This window comes from Mugil cephalus, chromosome 9 (genome assembly GCF_022458985.1).
Source record: "Mugil cephalus isolate CIBA_MC_2020 chromosome 9, CIBA_Mcephalus_1.1, whole genome shotgun sequence".
Lineage (NCBI taxonomy): Eukaryota > Metazoa > Chordata > Actinopteri > Mugiliformes > Mugilidae > Mugil > Mugil cephalus.
In genome coordinates, this window is record NC_061778.1 from 974,962 (window position 1) to 993,537 (window position 18,576).

The 18,576-nt window shown below is 47.2% G+C and overlaps 1 protein-coding gene across 3 annotated transcripts in view; it reads left to right on the top strand.

Moving 5' to 3' along the window:
* Positions 1-18,561, top strand: part of plekhg2 (pleckstrin homology domain containing, family G (with RhoGef domain) member 2) — a 52,194-nt gene extending 33,633 nt beyond the window's left edge. For all 3 annotated transcript variants that reach the window (XM_047594247.1, XM_047594248.1, XM_047594249.1), the window contains 16 exons: positions 4,738-4,888; positions 6,199-6,330; positions 6,513-6,695; positions 6,795-6,887; positions 7,368-7,454; positions 7,566-7,599; positions 7,690-7,782; positions 8,670-8,771; positions 9,713-9,751; positions 10,010-10,017; positions 10,455-10,598; positions 10,688-10,816; positions 10,911-12,615; positions 12,708-13,107; positions 13,799-14,470; positions 15,232-18,561. In XM_047594247.1, the coding sequence (XP_047450203.1) occupies positions 4,738-4,888; positions 6,199-6,330; positions 6,513-6,695; positions 6,795-6,887; positions 7,368-7,454; positions 7,566-7,599; positions 7,690-7,782; positions 8,670-8,771; positions 9,713-9,751; positions 10,010-10,017; positions 10,455-10,598; positions 10,688-10,816; positions 10,911-12,615; positions 12,708-13,107; positions 13,799-14,470; positions 15,232-17,533 (6,274 nt within the window). In that variant the 3' untranslated portion in view covers positions 17,534-18,561. The remainder of the gene's footprint in view (positions 1-4,737; positions 4,889-6,198; positions 6,331-6,512; positions 6,696-6,794; positions 6,888-7,367; positions 7,455-7,565; positions 7,600-7,689; positions 7,783-8,669; positions 8,772-9,712; positions 9,752-10,009; positions 10,018-10,454; positions 10,599-10,687; positions 10,817-10,910; positions 12,616-12,707; positions 13,108-13,798; positions 14,471-15,231) is intronic.
* Positions 18,562-18,576: the final 15 nt, after the last annotated feature.

Here is an 18,576-nt window from a genome sequence, read left to right on the forward strand (position 1 = left end):
CTCCTGCCCTCCTAGCCTCCTGCTCTCCTAGCCCCCTAGCCTCCTGCTCTCCTAGCCTCCTAGCCTCCTAGCCCCCTAGGCTCCTAGCCTCCTAGCCTCCTGGCCTCCTGCCCTCCTAGCCCCTAGCCTCCTAGCCCTCCTAGCCTCTTGCTCTCCTAGCCTCCTAGCCTCCTGCTCTCCTAGCCTCCTAGCCCCCTAGGCTCCTAGCCTCCTAGCCTCCTGGCCTCCTGCCCTCCTAGCCCCTAGCCTCCTAGCCTCCTAGCCCCTGCTCTCCTAGCCTACTAGCCTCCTGCCCTCCTAGCCTCCTAGCCTCCTAGCCTCCTGCCTCCTAGCCTCCTAGCCTCCTAGGTTCCTAGCCTCCTGCCCTCCTAGCCTCCTGCTCTCCTAGCCTCCTAGCCTCCTGCCCTCCTAGCCTCCTAGCCTCCTGCCCTCCTAGCCTCCTAGCCTCCTAGCCTCCTAGCCTCCTGCCCTCCTAGCCTCCTGCCCTCCAAGCCGGTAGCAGCTCTTTTTGTTTCCTCCTTTGAAAGGCGCCTCTAAACTGGCGCCCCCTGCTGGTTTCCAGTAGTTTCCTGTCAGACGCTGAACTATTCAGTTTCAGGGTGACTTCATCTCCTTCGGTAGATCCTGTTACAAACATTTAAGTCGAGCTCTGGAGCCTGAGCTGCTACAGAAAGGATTCGTTTCAGCCCATAATAACTCAGTGGATGTTGTTAAATGGAACATAAGCGTGTCTGAGAACATGAGGACTCTATGTGACCCGGCCGAGAGCAGATTTAAAGACTAAAATCTAGCCTGGTTGTTTTCTTTGGTTTGTATTTTCCTCTGCAACACTAATGTAATTACCAGAAATGAGGAGACGCTCGGTCTCTGCTCGGCATTTTTTCCACTGCGATCCGCCGGGGTCAGATTTGGAGGGAAATCTGCTGGATTGCAGGTTTGTGAACTCGGCGTCGCTCCGCTGGGAACCCGAGAGGAGAGTCTTTGTTTGGTTAGTTATTCTGCTTTAACATAAAAAATAAAAACTAAAAAAGAGAAAATGTCTGGAGGAATGCAGCTCGTCTGGAGCGGAGGAGATATCATTACAGCTCCGTACGTGTCGTCAAACAGGCAGCTATTAAAATTCACAGATGTGGATGTAATCACAGATGTGGGCAGATCCAGAGGGAGAACTGAGACAGATGCTGAGGTAATTTATGCTGCTAAGCTCCACTTGGATGTGTGTTCAGTTTGTAACGCTGTAAATTGATGAGCTGTAGATTCGGGGAGGAGGGAGTGAGGTTAAAGCTCTGGAGGTCGGAGGAGTTCGATTCTCTAACGCAGAGATTTAACAGACGGAGGGAAGTTTCCAGCGGATCAGACTAAACACAGAAAGTGAAAGTACATGAAAGAGCAACAGAGCAGCAGGTTACGGGTTCACATCACAACAGCAAAGACTTTATAGAGTTTCTACATTTCTGCATAAAAGTGACTGGATGATCATCTGTGACATGTTTGTGATGGAAAGAATTACTTTCTCATTGACACTTCAACAATCTGAATTTAAAGATATGTGGAAGAAACGGATGTTTCCCTGAGACGCTCCTCTTTTGTTTAAAGTCTTTATTTTTATATGAGAACTATTCAGTTTTTTTTTTTGTATTATTAACATGCACGACGTGTTCATGTGTTTTGTTTGAAAATTAGTTGTTGAAAGAGAAAATGGATCAAAATGAGGAACAATGTAATGAAGATTCTTATGTGCAACAATGTGGAGCCAAGAAAAAAATGACGAAACGTCCTGAAAATACATAAAAAAAACCAAAACAACACACGGAACAGAAATATTAGACGTGTGTATTTATTTCATAGACCGTATATAAATATAAACGCAACGTCTCCACCATTGACTGACACTGAGGCCAGTCTGAGGGCGGAGCCACGATATTGATGCTCCGCCCACACTTGCTCCAGACTCACTGGTGTTTTCCTTTAATTAATCCTACTTTCTGCTCCACCTCCACCGGCTACAAGGACATGTTGGATTATACACTGAACTTATTTATAAAAATAGTTTTTACAGGTGTGTAATGGCAACTAGGGGGCGCCATTACATCACATCCTGTCTCTATAGCGTCAAATAACAAACTAAAACGAAACGTATCCAAAAAAATGACACTCGAACATTCATCAACATTAAATTAACTACCTGAAAAAGTTTGAAAAACGTTTGTTTGATGTGTGTTTTAGTGTTTTTAGTTTTGCACAAGTCCCGCCCACTAACATGGGGGGGGTGGAGCTTATGACCTGTACTGCACCTATATTTAAGGAAAATGAAAATGGCTCATTTTCTTGAACAAACTAGTCTAATATTTTCATTTCATGTGTTTGATTGGGTTTTTTCTTGAGTAATTTTTGTTTAGAAATGCACATAATTCTTCCATGTGACTGACTCTAGCTGAGCCAACATATCTTATGTCTCTCCCGCTGCAACCTCTGCAAATAGCTGCGACATTAGACGACGCGTTCACACAATCTGCAGAAGAGCGTCTGCCTCCATCCGCCTCATTATGTGGTCTCACATCTGATCGTAACTCAGCCTGTTTATTGAGATCCAGCCCGGGAAGAGCCAGTCCCAGAATCTCTGGATCGCCACAGCATCTCAGACCGATGCCGGACAAACCACAGCGGGATCAGAGCTCTGCAGGAATGGAAGAGAAAAAATTCAGCGAGATGAGGAGGAGGAAGCAAAGGCAAAACCTGAAGTTCCTCAGACGTCCACTAGAGGTGGTCAATGCACAAAGATGAATGATTTAAACTCAGCCTTTTAATTTTTTAATAAGAATTTAAAGTTCTGCAGGATTAAGGGGAGTGGCCTCTTTGATTGACAGGTGGGTGACCTCACAGGTTGGTAGTGGTTGGTAGCCTCCTTTAACACGAGAGGAAGAAGAACGAACAAACTGGAATCAAAAGAAAAAGAAGAACTGGAGGCGGAGGAGGAACCACATCGAAGATCGACAGCTTTACAGCATCTACAGCTAAGACCGAATATACAACCTGCTACCACAAGACATACTTCAAATACTATCAAATACTAAAATACCACGTGCTACTGTAGGTGATGCTTCAAGTACTGCACCTAAAACTTAAAATACATCTCGCTATTGCAAGACATACTTCAAATACTATCAAATACTAAACCCTTCTAGTCTAAAATACTACCTACTACTGCTGTCAAATACTGCATCTATGACCCAAAGTACTACTTGCTGCTGTGGGTAATGCTTCAGACACTACGAGTTACGCCCTAATGACCAGCCCACGTTGGGCCGGTGAGTTCAAGCAGGACCATGAGGCTGTAGAATAAATTAGCAGCGCTGTGGATCCTGGATTCCTTCCTGTGATTAACGTCTATCTGGAGGAAACATCCTCCTCTCTCCTCCCTCTTTATCCCCATCGCTGCCTTGACCTCCTTCCTCCCATCCTCCGTCTTCCCCCTTCTCCTTTTTCTGCTGCTTTCTCTTCCAGTTTCGCTGCTGGTGTCCAAGATTTCTTGGCTTCTCGCTTTGATGAATGTTAGTCGGATGTGTCTCCTCCGTCCTCCATCATCTGGAGCATTTCTTCTTTTACCGTTACATTCCTGTTCTTCTTCTTTGTGTCGTTCTCCTCCGTTGTCAGGATACCCTTAAATTCTTTAGTCGTCTCCTACATTTAGACAGAGGTTTGTTGTCTGGGCCTCCTCCTCCTCCTCCTCCTCCTCCTCCTCCTCCTCCTCCTCCTCCTCCTCCTCTGCCACCAAACAAAACTCTCTAGTATCCACTGTTTTTAGTTCAGATCTTGTATTGATAATGTCAGAGTCTGAGTCTCCAGCTCATCCCAAACATTCTCTATGGGGTTCAGGTCTGGTCTCCAGAGTCTTTGTGCTGCTCCCTATCAGATTGGAGCCTTTTTTCCCGGTTGTCCTCCCTGATCAGTGGTTTTCTGTTCAGTCCCTTGAGTTCCCTTCACATTGTCCATGGTGTGAAATGTTCTTCCTTCCACTATTAAACACAGCCCTGAGTTCTACTGCTGCTTTTCTTCCAAACGTTTCTCCATCAATCAGGATTTATTTCTTCCTGGTAGAACATGGTTCTCCACTATCCTTCCAGTCTGGAATAAAGGTCTTAAACCAGTTTTAGTAGTTTCTAGATGTTTCCTCTGCTTGATGCAGCCAATTATTTGACCCTTCTCCTCCAGACTAACATCTCCTCCACCAGACTAACATCCCCAGATACATCTTCCCACCAGACTAACATCTCCTCCACCAGACTAACATCTCCTCCACCAGACTAACATCTCCTCCACCAGACTAACATCTCCTCCACCAGACTAACATCTCCTCCTCCACCAGACTAACATCTTCTCCACCAGACTAACATCTCCTCCAGACTAACATCTCCTCCTCCACCACGGGATGTGGAGGAAACGAGAAGCTCCTCATTGCATCGGTTAAAGAACTTGTTGAACTAATGATCCACCAGGAGGTGCTGGACTATGAGCTCAGTTTTTGCCGTTTTTCTTTGTATAAATTGCGATAAACGTCAGGTTATGTAATAATTTTCACTCCTCTCCTGTTTCTCTTCTTCCTTCAGGAGCTTGTAATGAATGTTTGTCTCAGGTCCAGACAGCTGTTCAGTCCTCGTCCTTCAGAGTCTCTGGAGTCTTTCTCTGGAGTCTGGACGTCTCCACATGATTAATCTGTGATCGTTTGTCTCTCCACAGCTCGGTGGCAGTACTGAGGGACTGCATGAAGAACCAGAGTCTGGTTCGTTTCTTCCAGGAGAGACAAGCGACTCTGAACCATTCTTTACCTCTGGAGACGTACCTGCTGAAACCTGTGCAGAGGATCCTCAAGTACCACCTGCTACTACAGGTACTACTGCAAATACTGCATTTAAAACCTTAAATACCACCTGCTACTACAGATACTACTACAAATACTCTCAAGTACTGCCTCTAGGACCTAAAATACCACCTCCTACTACCAGAGATATTTCATATTCTATCAAAAACTACACACTCATAAAATCTGCTGCTGTTTTGTTTTTGGATTTCAAATCAGACTTGAAGTACTGAACGAAATGCGCGGACGGTTCCCACAGTAACAACTTCCAGTCTCAGAGACATTTCCATAATCCGTCCCATTTTGTCTCTTAAAGACTATTTAACATATTTTCATTGTTGCAGCAGCGTTTTTACTCGTCTGAACTATAAATCAGTCTCTAGACTCCGGCTGCCAGAGTCTAAACCAGAACCAGGAGGACGGATCACATCAGGTCTGGTTCAGAACTGATTTTAACATCTTACTGGGTCCTGAGAGTCTTTCCTGGTTTTAATTATTATTTTTTTTAAGTTTCGCCTTGAACTTAAATCCAAAGTTCATTTAACTGAATCTGATAAAATGAGCTGAATTATCTTAAGATCTGTTTTCAGTTTGTTGGGTTTAACAACAGTCAGCTGGTTTTTAGAACAACATTAGAGTTTCATTTCTGTCTTGAATATTTTATAGGAATGGGAATTTATTTATATAAAACAGGGACAACGCACGAAAAACATGAACCTTGTAAGACAAGAAAAGACGTCTTGATTTATAGAAACGTGTGCTAGTTTCCACCTGTGGTAAGAACTGATGGAGAAATAACAGTGAAATCATGTTCAAAAGGATGTGATGATCACAGTATTTTAAACGTGGACAAAGCAAACTAATAAAACAGGGAACAATGAAAAAAATGCCTGTTAGATTCTGATTCTGCTTCTGGAGGTCGGTTCTGATTCTATTTTAAACTTTGTGCCACACAAATGAAATTAAATGCGTCTGCTTCTAATCCGTCGCTGAGTCAAGGCCTCATATCTGAGATAAATCCCGGCTCTAGAGCTGCAGACGCTGACGTCCACCGAGCAGAAACACACTCGCAGCTTTTCCCCTGAACGTCGTGACTCTGTGCTCTGGGTTCGGTCCAAGCCCACCTCTGAGCGGAGGATGATGAAACGGGCAGAAAGTTAAAGCTCTTTGTTCTCTGCTGTTTGCTCGGCTCCGTCTGCAGCCGCCAGTTTAAACACTGCTGCAACATGTGTTTGGATCTTCGCTGGGAATTTCCCATAATCCTCGGCTGGTCGCGCTTCGGCCTCGTCCGTGGTGCGAAGTGAGAATCCGTCGTCTCTGAGTCTGTGTCTGTCTCTCAGGAACTTTCCAAACACTTCGATAAGAGCGAGCCGGGATACGAGGTGGTGGAGGACGCCATCATCACCATGACAGCGGTCGCATGGTACATCAACGACATGAAGAGGAAGCAGGAGCACGCCGTACGTCTGCAGGTAAACACCAGGGGGCGCCACCAGGGAGGGAGGGAGGGAAGGATACAAGGAAGAAGAGGGAATGAGGAATCACGGAATAATGAAGGAAGAGAGAAGGAAGAGGAACCAAGGAAGCGAGGGAGGTAGGGAGTGGGAGATTCTGGGGTGAATTAAAGGACCTCCTTTGTTCCTGGTCTCTACAGGAGATCGAGTCCTTGCTGGTGAACTGGAGCGGTCCAGACCTCCGAGGCTTCGGGGAACTGGTCCTGGAAGGTTCCTTCAAGGTCCAGCGGGTGAAGAAGGAGAGGGCGTTCTTCCTGTTCGATAAGATGCTGCTGATCTCCAAGAAGAGGCTGGATCACTTCGTCTACAGCACGCACATATTCGTGAGTCCCCAGAGGAACCAGCAGGAACCAGCAGGAACCAGGAACCAGGGCCCTCGTGTTCGTGGTCTGATTGTGTTTGTGTTTGTGTTTGTGCTGCAGTGTTGTAATCTGCTGCTGGTGGAGACTCTGAAGGATCCTCTTTGCTTCAGGGTGTCAGACCAGACCATCCCCAAACAGCAGCACGTGGTCCAGGTCCGTTTCAGCCGCTGGTTATCACACACGAAAGGAAACACATCATTAATCTGTCTTTATGCATATAATAAATATTTACTTCTGTGTTTCTCCTACATTTTCTCTACATTTACTGTTTTATTTTAATTTATTGTTGTTTATTGTTTTCATTTTTACTTGTGGTTCTGTTTTTTTTTTTTTTATGTGCAACTAAGCTACTGTGACCAAACAGTTTCCTTTGTGGAAGATTAAAGGCTTGTTGTTTTTTTACTTCTGCACTGAAGTTGTGACTGTTTTAAATCTTCTCAACCCTAAAACTAAGCCCTTCTTTTCTTTTACTGATATTTCACTCATGCTGGTTTTTAAGAAAGACAGAAACTTTAAGTTGCTAACAAACTTTTTTCCTGTAGTGTAGATATATGTATGTATATATGTATATGTATATATATATATTATGTGAATGATATCTGCTGCGGCGTTAATGTCTCGTTATCACGACAGACCAAGAACCAGGAGGAGAAGAGACTGTGGGTTCACTACCTCAAGAGACTGATAGTAGAAAACCATCCAGCATCACTGCCCCAGAAGGTAAGAGAGAGGAGGGAAGGAGGGAAGGAGGTTTGCAGCAGATTTTATCCTCGTTATTTCATCTAAATCCTCCCTAAATTGTCCCACATCTCTTTTCTTCTCTCTCTCCAGGCGAGACAGGTCCTGGGAGACACCTTCTGTCAGAGTGAGTTCCACCGACGTCCTCAGTTTAAAACCTTTGACCTCACTGTGGGCGCCTCAATGAACTGGACTGACTCCACTTCTTGTTTTTCAGCTCCTCACATGGAGCAGGATGGTCTGAAGAAGTCGTCAGCGTCACCGCGACCGGACGATGTCCACGGTTACCACAGAGGGCGCCGTCAGTCAGGTCAGCAGCACCCGGTCCTCATAAACCACCCGGTCCTCATCAAACCACCCGGTCCTCATAAACCACCCGGTCCTCATAAACCACCCGGTCCTAATAAACCACCCGGTCCTCATCAAATACCTGGTCCTAATAAACCACCCGGTCCTCATAATCCACCCGGTGCTCATAAACCACCCGGTCCTCATCAACCGCCCGGTCCTCATCAAACACTCGGTCCTCATAAACCACCCGGTCCTCATCCACCACTCGGTCCTCATCAAATACCCGGTCCTCATAAACCATCCGGTCCTCGTCAAACACCCGGTCCTCATAAACCACCCGGTCCTCATAAACCACCGGTCCTCATCCACCACCCGATCCTCATCAAACACCCAGTCCTCATAAACCACCCAGTCTGAATAAACCACCCGGTCCTCATAATCCACCCGGTCCTCATCAAACACCTGGTCCTAATTAAACACCCGGTCCTCATAAACCACCTGGTCCTCATAAACCACCCAGTCCTCATAATCCACCCAGTCCTAATAAACCACCTGGTCCTAATAAACCACCCGGTCCTCATGTCACAGACTCCTATGAGATTAAGGAAGGAAGTAGAAGAGGAAGGAAAGAAAAGAAGGAATAGTGGATGAAAGAAATGAGGGGACAGAAGGAGTGAAAGATGAAAGATGAAAGTAAGAAATGAAGGCAGGATGATGGAAACGATGGAGGAGAGGAAGGAGTGAAAGAAAGAACAGAAGGAATAGTGGGTGGGAATGAGGGAGGAAGTAGCACAGGAAGTGAAGTCAAGGGTAAAAGACGAAGTGTTGAAGCAGAGGAACCTTTGAATCTTTCTTCCTGCTCCAGACGTTCTCTGACTTTAAGGTTTGAATCTTTCCTTCGTCCAGAGCCTCCAGAGCTGCTGCTGTACACCCCCGAGAAATCCAGGAAGGGTTTACCGCTGCTGCTGGAGGGAAATCTACCGTACCGACGCACTAGGAGGCAGTCAGGTAAATAAAGACCCACCTCGGACCAGGAACCAGGAACCAGAAGTTCACAGCTGGCTGGAAACACAGACCCTGTCCTATCAGGGACTAGTTTAATCTGGGACCTCTGGTAATTTGTATGTATAATGTTGAGGTCATGGTAATTAGTAAATGACCAGATGTTAGGGAGCAAAGTGAAGACGTCTCTGAACCATTCACCCATTCAGACCAGGGATGAAACCATTAAATCCACCATTAATGGGTTCATATGGTGGAGGTGGAGCTACATCACAAAGTGAAAATGATCCTGCAGCCGAGACGTAACTATGGAGAGTAGAGTAAACACAGAGTTTGTTTGTTCTGTGTGAATGAACCACATGAAACTCAGACGTAGGAGGTAATAATATCTGAACCACAGGACGCACCAGATAAAACTGAACCCATGAGAACATCTAAACACAAAGAGGAGGCGAGATACGACTCAGTTAAAAACAATAAAGGTTGATGTTATGAGGCCACGCCACTTTATTCACGCATCCTCAAGATGAACCGAATCAAAATGAAAAAAATAACGAACCTGTGGCAACTTGATCCTGAAGAGACTGAGGTCTAAAGTCTAGAAATAAAAATCCACATTCAACCACTACCTGAGAAAGAAGGAAAAAGAAAAGAATGGAAAAAGAGATGAGACAGAAATGAATAGATAGATAGATGGAGATCCAGGTGAGATAAAACTAGAGATAGAAATGCTACAGATATATATAAATTGATATAGAGCGATATAAAGAAATATAAAGATATATAGCAAGATAGAAAAAATTCTGTAGAGAGATTAATGGAGGGATATGGATAGATGGAGATAGACTGAGATGGAGATAGAAATAGAGACGAGTTAGATAGAAAACCAAACCTCTGTGAGACCAGGATGAAATGATGTGTTGATTCTTCTCGTTCTTCTTCTTCAGCTCCGGCTAAAGACATTGAAGCAGCGTTTCATCCCAACGGTGAGAGGATGATTAATTCATTTAATTCTTCTCTTCTTCTTCTACTGTCGGTGTTTGTTGAGGCGGTAGAAGTCATAGGTGCTCTGGTCTCAATTCATTGGTCACTGGCAATAAACCAGGTCTGAGTTCGTCTCAGGCTGCTCAGAAACCACCGATTAAACTGGAAACTGTTTGGAGATGATTGATTATGAGTAACGTTCCTGATTCTCTTTCCCTTTGCTCCCGCCTGATCATCTCCACCACCATGGGATCTGGCAGCTTTGAAGGTAAGATATAAACCACAGCACCTGGAAGCATTCATCGCCACATTCTGTTACTGAAAACGATTTAAAAAAGATTCAAACATCAGATTAAGAAGGAGAACAGTCTCTCCCAGTGAACAGTGGCTGCAGGAGTGGACACATATTAGCAGCCAGCATTGGCAGCTTGTCTTTGTCTTGGTTTGTCTTGGGTTGTCTCCAGCTGTTAGCCGCGTTAGCCCAAGTGCTAGCAGAATCCCCGACTAACGTATGCTTGGCTTGGTTCATGTGCTGTTTGAAGCTGGAAAGAAAACTCCTTCCTGCAGAGTGTGATGATACTTTATGTGTCTCCACTGGTCCCTCTTGGTTTCTTTGTCCTCAAATGTCCCATGGAGAGGACCAACGTTGACAGACTTAATTAGTGGGCTGTTGGTTTTATTGGTGCCATTGGTTGTGTTCTGCAGCAGGCAGGAAGTGAAGGAGAGTTGTGTCACGCTGAAAGTCTGGGCTCAGCAGGAAGCAGCAGCACGTTGGCGTCCTCCGTCATCGAGGTGGAGCCTGAGAGGGACGAAGCTACGCCACAGCTCCAGACCAACCAGGAGGAGGAGGTGGGTCACATGACCTCAGGTTAACGTCAGGGGGCTGGTCGGTGTGGGGATATCAAATCAAATTGTTTCTGTTCTGTTTCACCGAGCAGGAAGAGGAAGAGGAGGAGTTGACCCCCCTCAGCGCTCCGCCCACTCTGTCCATCACTGAAGAGATCCTGGAGTTCATCAACCAGAGCAGAGCCAGGGAGGGACTCGCCGCCATTCACACCGGAACAACGGTACGTTTCCTCCCGAAAGGCTCATTCATGACGTCTGTCCTCCGCTAGTTGATGATAGAAAGATGAAAGATGATAGTCTTTAATTTTCTTTCAGGAGGAGGCCGAGGATCAGCCCAAGGAGCCTCCATGTAACCAGACCAACTTCACCTGCCCACTGCCCCCCATCGCCTCCAGCCCAGAACACTCATCACCCACATCACCCACAATGCACCAAGAACCGGAAGAAACAGAGACAGATAACGACGGCACCCTCCAATACGAGACCGGTGAAAATGACACAAGTGACGTCCAACAACCTCCAACGAGTCAAGAGGTGGACGAACGGGTGGAGGAGTCTGGAGAGACGCACGAAGTGGAAGAAAAAGATAAAGAGGAGAGAGCAAGTGACGATGAAGTTGGAAGAAGTAGCATCCCAACGACAGATCTTCATCCCCCTGTTTCAACAGAGGAGGAGGAGGTAAAGACCGAGGTCTCTGCTTCCTCAACAGAAGTTCTTCATCCCTCCATCCAGAGTCGCCGGCTTCCCACTAGAGGATCTCACCTCACCAAGCGAGACAAGAAGATCATCGAGAAGATCAGGAGCTACTATGAGGCAGCCGCCGAGGCCGAGGAGGGCGAGGAAGACGAGGAGGAGGAGGAGGAACTGAAAGAAGGAGGGGCGTCTAGAAGGAGGAACAGTTTCTCTAACATCCCCTCGGGTTTGGTGAAGGAGTCGGTGTCGCTCTTTGACGTTGGTGGACACCAGGGGGAGCCAGAGACCGGCAGATCCAAGTATGAAGTGGATGAGTCCTCCTCCCCCATTGGTCCCTGCACATCTACAACTGCAGATGAACCAGTGATTGAGGAAGGAGGTCCGATTAAATCTTCTAATGAGACTCAGAACCAAGGTTATCTAGATCTGCACCAAAACAGTGCTGCTGGAGGAGAGACGGAGGTTCGGGATCAGAATGTAAAAATCTCCAAAGAGTCGATAGAGGAGGAAGTGGAGGAAACACAGGAAAGACCAGTGAGTTTAATGGCTGCAGGGGAGCAGAGTGGAGATTCAGTGGAAGGAGATGAAATGATCAAATCCAATGCTGAAGAGTTTGTTAACTCTGAACAAGTCGACCCAGAGGAACCAAGTCCCAGAGAAGCGTTGACAACATCACTATCTGCAGAACAAAAAACTGAGGCTAAAACTCAGGCCACTTTAGCTAAAGCCAAAAACAAAGACCTTGCTAAGTCTGGCGGGAACATGGAGGGCCTTCCCAGTCAGACAAGAGTGGGCCGGTGGTCCCGCCACTCCAGGATCGTCGCCGCTAACCGAGCCTTGTTCGAGGGCATGGGGTCGGATGTGGCTCGTATTGGGCTGTTTGAGACCAGCCCCGTGGTGGACCCAGCGCTGATGGAAAACTCAGAGCGGATTCTGAGCAAGGTCCAAACATTGGCCCGGATGTACAGTGCCAAAGCTAGCACCATGAAAGTCCCGCTGCATCACAAACGAGGCAGCACCGTGAGAACCCAGTCGTGGGTATCGGCTCGACTTTCCGGGCCTTCTACTCAAGCTCAGAATCAAACGCAGAACCCAGCCGAGCCGCAAACACAAGGACAAATAGAAACCGCCTCAACAGAGACGGAGCATGGGACTCAAACTAACTCTGAGACCAAAGCAGAGAGTCAAACCAGAACACAAAGTAGGCAGCAGACCCAGACCAGGACTCCATGCCAGTACCAGAAACAAACCATGAGCCAGGATGCCTCATGGTTTGGAAGAGACCAGGAAGACGGGTTGATAAAGAGAGCAGATAGTCTGACAGACGGTAGGTTGGCTTTTCTAACGCTTTGGTTTCATCAGCTTAACATTCAGCATCTTCATGTGGAGTTGGTTGTAATCTTATTTTCTCTTTTCTAGATGTCCAGGAGAAAGCGACGGCGCCCTGTGAGCCTCAGCTGTTTGGTCATGTGCTCGTCAGAGAACAGCAGAACCCGGCCACTCACCAGACCAACGGGCTCGTTACCCTCTCCAGACCCAGGGACTTTATCTCAGCTTTAACCAAAGAAAAGGACTCAGATCTGGGCTGTGGTTCTGGTGCAAACACCCAAACATCCGCCACACATGGGGAAAATCCACCCCCGCCGCCTTCTGGGCTCATCTTAGCCTCGGCTTCGACACCGTCCACATCTCAGAACCTCGGAACTGAACGTGAAGGTCAGAGCTCCGGTACCTGGACGCCGACCGTGGCTTTGGACTGTGGAGTGACGGAGTTAAGGGAAGGAGGTGAAGTCCTGAATCAAGAGAAGGATGTAGACAGGTGAGTGAAATATACTGACAGATACTGGACTGGTGGTAAATTATGAAACAGTGAGTTTAGCGGGTTTTATCTCGCTTTATCTTTAGTCTCCTGACATCTAGTGGCTGTCTGTAGCAGCTGCAGCTGTATGTTTAGAAATAAACAGCATAACATAGAGTGCTGTAGGTGGGCTTAAACATTTTAAAGGCTAGATCTCTTAGTTTTACTTTAGGACCTCTAATCACGTGAAGTAATTGAGTTTATACCTGCAATTTTAAAAGTAAACCGTGTCCAGAAATTTTAACTTTACTGGATTAGTTTATCCTGAAGATGTAATCTGATTTAGAAATAGCATATCTATTAAATGCACCCACTTCATATCCGTTCTGCTGCTCCCTGCTTCCTCTCCACTACTATTAACTAACTAACTATTAATCCGAGTCTGCAAAGTAGCTAAAGGTGTCTGAACGTACATATGAAAGGTCTAATATTAACTCTGACATGCACCTGAGTCGAAGCAGGATGTAGCAGACACATTATTAGACATTATAAGCAGGAATAAACTGAGTGAATGAGCTCCAGTTTGTCCAGTTACTGCTAAAGGCTAAGTTAAGCTATCGCTAATGGCACCCTTTTTCACGTTTGTTGGGTTTCCTATGGACAGTTGGGTTTGCACGTGTTTTTGATTGATTCTCCTCCTGGTTTTCTGCAGCTCGGAGCAGTATGGATCTGTTAATTCAGTCAGAGAAGACCCTACATCTGTAAACATCATTAACCAACCAGACCAGCCTGGGTCAAGCCTCCCTGCTCACAGCAAGCCACAGTGGAAAAATTCCAGAGATGGAGACGAGTCTAACATGCAAGATGCAGATGTACCAGAGTACAACGCTTCTACAGGGCATGATGAAAACCAGGATTCATCAACCAAACATAAGAAGGATGTCTGTACAGGGCCAGAAACCACTGGTGCAGAATCTGCTCAGAGCCAGGCTCCAGTAAATCACCACAGCTCCACGGTGCTTCACCCTGGACTTGCTGGAGACCAGGTCCAGAACGAGGCCCTTCACCCGGAAGAGGGAGGCCCAGGTTCACCTGGAACATCTGGGAACCCAAAAGAATACAAGGCTAGATCTGATCTGAGCAATTCCTCAAGGTTCAAAACGGTTGTCCAAGGTTCTGCCGTGATTTTTACAGAAAACACATCAAACCACGGATCCTCAGAAGAAGTTGTTGCTGCACCAGCTTGTGCCCAACCACTCTCAACCCCTGCAGACCACCTCCTGGCATTCACCACCCAGAGACCTCCAGATCTACCCACTGCTCAGGGCAAACAGGCCCCGACTGGTTCCTGGAATGTCAATATTAAAAATGAATATCAACACAGGTGTGTATTTAGTGTATTTAGCAGATGCCTATACCCACTGTTTAAACAGACACGGTTAAATTCAAGTCTTTTTTAAATATGACCTAAGGAAACATTTTACTGCTATGTTATAACTTGCTATTTTGTTTAAGAAAGCACTGATCTGAAACTGACTTTAGGATTAAAAACCAGGTGAAGCGCTTTCTAAGCAATGTGCATTGACTTGGTTTGTACCTTCTTCCTCCAGCTGCATCACTGTGGCATGCTTCAGTGACACAACTGTTACACATAATTCAAAGTTTTTGTTTATGAAAATGTGGCTGGTAGAAAGTTTGAGGTTGCCATAAACTTCCTGTTCCGTTCCATTCTTGTCCACATCTCTGCACATTCTGCACATGCTTTGTTAGATTACAGATCTGGCATGTGGTGAAGACATAATTATATGTATCCACTGTAAAATACCCAGAAGTAATGCAGGCGTGTGGAGATGTAAAGGGATTAACAGCAATTGAACAGGGGTTAGATTGTCTTGTCCTCTTTTTACCCCTCTGAGAGAAAGCAGAGAAATTCATTTAGATTGGTACCACTTTTAAATTTATTAATTACTGTTCATTTCAACATTTTACGCATCATCTCTTCCTTGAAGTTTCCCACGAATCTACTGCAGATCAGTGATAGCATCGTCTTCCTCCTTGTTACAGATACGTCTGCATATTTTCATCTCTGGTGAATCATCCTGTGCGGGAAATCTATGGTAACACTTTGCTTTTCGTCGTTTTCAGAGAAGCAGACGAGCCCGGCTCAGCCCCCCCCACCACGCTGCTCGTCTCCAAGTCATCTGTTCCGGTGGAGAGGGGTAACCCAAACGTTTCCAGCCCTGACAAGGACACAGACTTCCCCTCGGCCTTCAGACCAAGCCTCAGACAACGCTCCCCTTCTCCTTTTAGACCTCCTCCGTCCTCGATTTCCTCGTCTGCCGTCCGAGCCCCTCCCTGCTCCTCCCCTTTCAGGGTCATCCAAGGACCTTCTCCCACCCCCGTGTCACCAGGAGGCCTCATCTCCCCAAATGCTCTTTCCTGTTTGTCCCCTACTCCATCCTCTGGCATGGTTTCCTCAATAAGATCCCCACCTGCCTCCCAGACATCACCCTCCCTCGGCTCTCGGCCTTGTTCTTCCCCCTCTGCGTTCACCAGATCCCTAGCTGCCTCCTGTATCAGCCAATCCATAAGTCAGAGCATGGCGAAAAGTCAAAGCCCGCCTTCCTCTCACCTACGACAGCGCTCGCCTTCTCCTAAACCTCAACCTCCCAGCCAGCAAAGCACTTGGACGCCTGCTTATACCCAGTTAGGGTGCACCAAGGATGGGTACCAACCTCCACGATGTCCACCCACTCTTTCCCAACGCTGTCCTCCGTCTCCATCCATGAATCTTACCCATCGTCAGCCTCTCAGCTCTACTTCCTCATCCCCCCGTCCCTCATTCCTTCACTCCAAGTCAGATTCATCGCCGAATGCAAACAACAATAACAACAGGATGGCTGGTGTATCTGTCGCCACCAGCAGCTGCAGCAGCGCTGCCAGTAATGGTGGATGGGCGGGAGTTCCACAGAAGGCGCGAACACCCACCCGTCAAACCCCTGATCCTCTCTGGTCGGGATCACACAACCGTGTAGCTCGGCCTTTTTCCGCCTCTGAACCCAGCTCACGGGTTCAGTCGCCGTCTCCCTCCCCGACACCGGCATCGTTTACTCGCATCTGCTCGCCACCGCCGCAGCATAACTACTCCTCCCCGATGGCGAACAAGCCTCCCAACCCCAGGAGCGCACGGGTCGGAGGGGCAGTTTCTCATAACCCCCTGGGCCTCACTCTGGAGATGCCCAGGGCCTCCTCGGCGAGTTTCGGCAACTCATCCTCGTTTCTGAGCCCTCAGATCCTCTCCCCGCCCCCCATCGGTGTGTCAGTGAATGTTTGGATGAATAACGTTGCCGCCCCTCAGCCTAGAAATCCTAGATATGTTTCCTCCTCTCCTTTTTCTTCATTAGACTCACCAACACGGGAAAGTGTGTCTTTCCCTACTTCTTCGTCCTCTTCCTCTTTTGTGCCACGGAGCAGTTCCAGAGCCGCCTCCCCATCTGGACCCTCCCAAAGCCTTCGAAGGTCTTTCTCCTCCAGCCTGGCTGACAGACCCGTGAGTCCGACCCGAACCAACGCTGGTGGACTCCGTCGATCCTGGGCGGACGGCAGCCGAAGGTCTCTTGGTTATAGTGGTGGAAGTAGTCAAGGGTCCTTCGACCAGCAGGAGTCTTGTCCCATCAGTCCGAGAAGTGGATGGTCCTCGTATAGCAGCTCCCCCTCCTGCCTCAGCCCTCGTGCCGGGCTGCAGTCCCCGCTCAGCCCGGGTAAGGCTGCCTCGGGTGGGCAGCATTTCACCAGCGTGCCCTGGCCGGATGTACGGGAGCTTTCAAACAAATACAATGGGACTGAGTACCCCGATGTGAGCGCTTCATCAACCACCGTTGGCTTTTCTTCACCCCCAATGTCCTCACTTACCCTCCTCACCTCCCCTGTCCCACCAGACACCCAGACCGAGTGGGGAGACCCTGAGCTAGAGGAGGGCAGTTGTCGTAGCCAGCTGATCTGTGCTTACGTTGCCCGGCCATCCCGTGAACAAAACCTCCCCTCCTCATGCCTTGTTCTCTCCCCAGACATGACCTCCCCTCCGCCGGCCGCCTACCACCAACATAACCACCCATCTCAGCTCAGACAGCCGCCTCAGGTCCAAGGCGCCTCCACGACGCCTCCTACGTCCTCAAGGTCACCACCACCACCACCACCGCCCTTTTCCCACTCGTCCCCATCCAAGCAGGGGAACCAGAAGGCCAGTTACGCCACCACAGTAAACCTCCAGATCGCAGGAAGTGGCCGAATAACCTCCTTCAGCACCGCCCAGGTTAGCATGACCCAAACCCTGCACGGTGGAGCTGGAGCTGGAGGACCCGGGCAGGGGCCGGGGGCGAGGAGAGTGAGCATCAACGGACTTTCACACCTTCCTTCACCTCTTCCTCAGAACTGCAACAGGTCGTGAAGGAAAGTCTTTCATGCGAGAGGTGTTGCTAGAAAACACCAGTGAGACACAAAGAAAGCATGAGACTTTTCAAACACCAGACAAACATGGAAAACCGTGGCTCACTTGGGAATTAGTTTCTCGTCCAAGGGACTCAATTTTAAGACACTTTCTTGGGAAAATAACTTCAAGGTCCAAGCATTAAACCAAAAGCCCTTCAAGAAGCCAACCAGCACGGGGCTGGAAAGTCATTAACTTGGAAAAGATGCCAGTGTTGTAAAAAAAAAAAAAAAAATGTATGACTTTACTGAACCCCTGAATGTCCAAAGCTGGATAAGATGAACTGTAAAGGACTTCAGATATATATTTTAAGAGCATATTTTAAATGTTTTATGAGCTGCAAGACGAACCCCATCCTGCAGACACAGACATGTTGGAAGCCAAACCATGCTGTATGCAATCCCAGTTACACTTAACAAATTATTATTCTGAGCGTTGGTGTCTGGCTGTCTGAGGCCAGTGATAACTTTTAATCATTTTTCTTATTCTTTTTTTTTATTATTATTTTATTGTTTATTTATGAAGTTAGTCTTATTCTCTTTGGCACTTAATATCCTTAAAATAATGTCGGTATTTTGCACAGTGTCCTCAGCTCTTGGGTGCATTGAGAATGTGTGTGTTCGTGTGTTTGTGTTTCTTTGAAATGACGTGTCTGATGAGTTTGTTTGACTTCAGACCAAGACGACGTGTCTGTGTTGTTTACTAGGTTCAGTGACCCAGCGTCCTCCTCCACAAACCCTTTTTTTTCCAGTCAGTGGTGGGAAGTTGAGGCTAACACTGATGCAGTGCAACATTTAAAAAGTTGTGTTTCCCATTAAAAGGCAGAGCTGCTTAAATGTGTTTGCCCCCTAGAGAATTTTATACATTTCTTCAAAAGCAAAAACAGAAAAATCTAAACATTCGGGAAGTCGACATAGAACCAATGAATGACATGATGCACAAATATTATACTGGTGTATTTGTATATTCATTAAAATGGTCCAATGTTCCATGTTGTTGAGTCC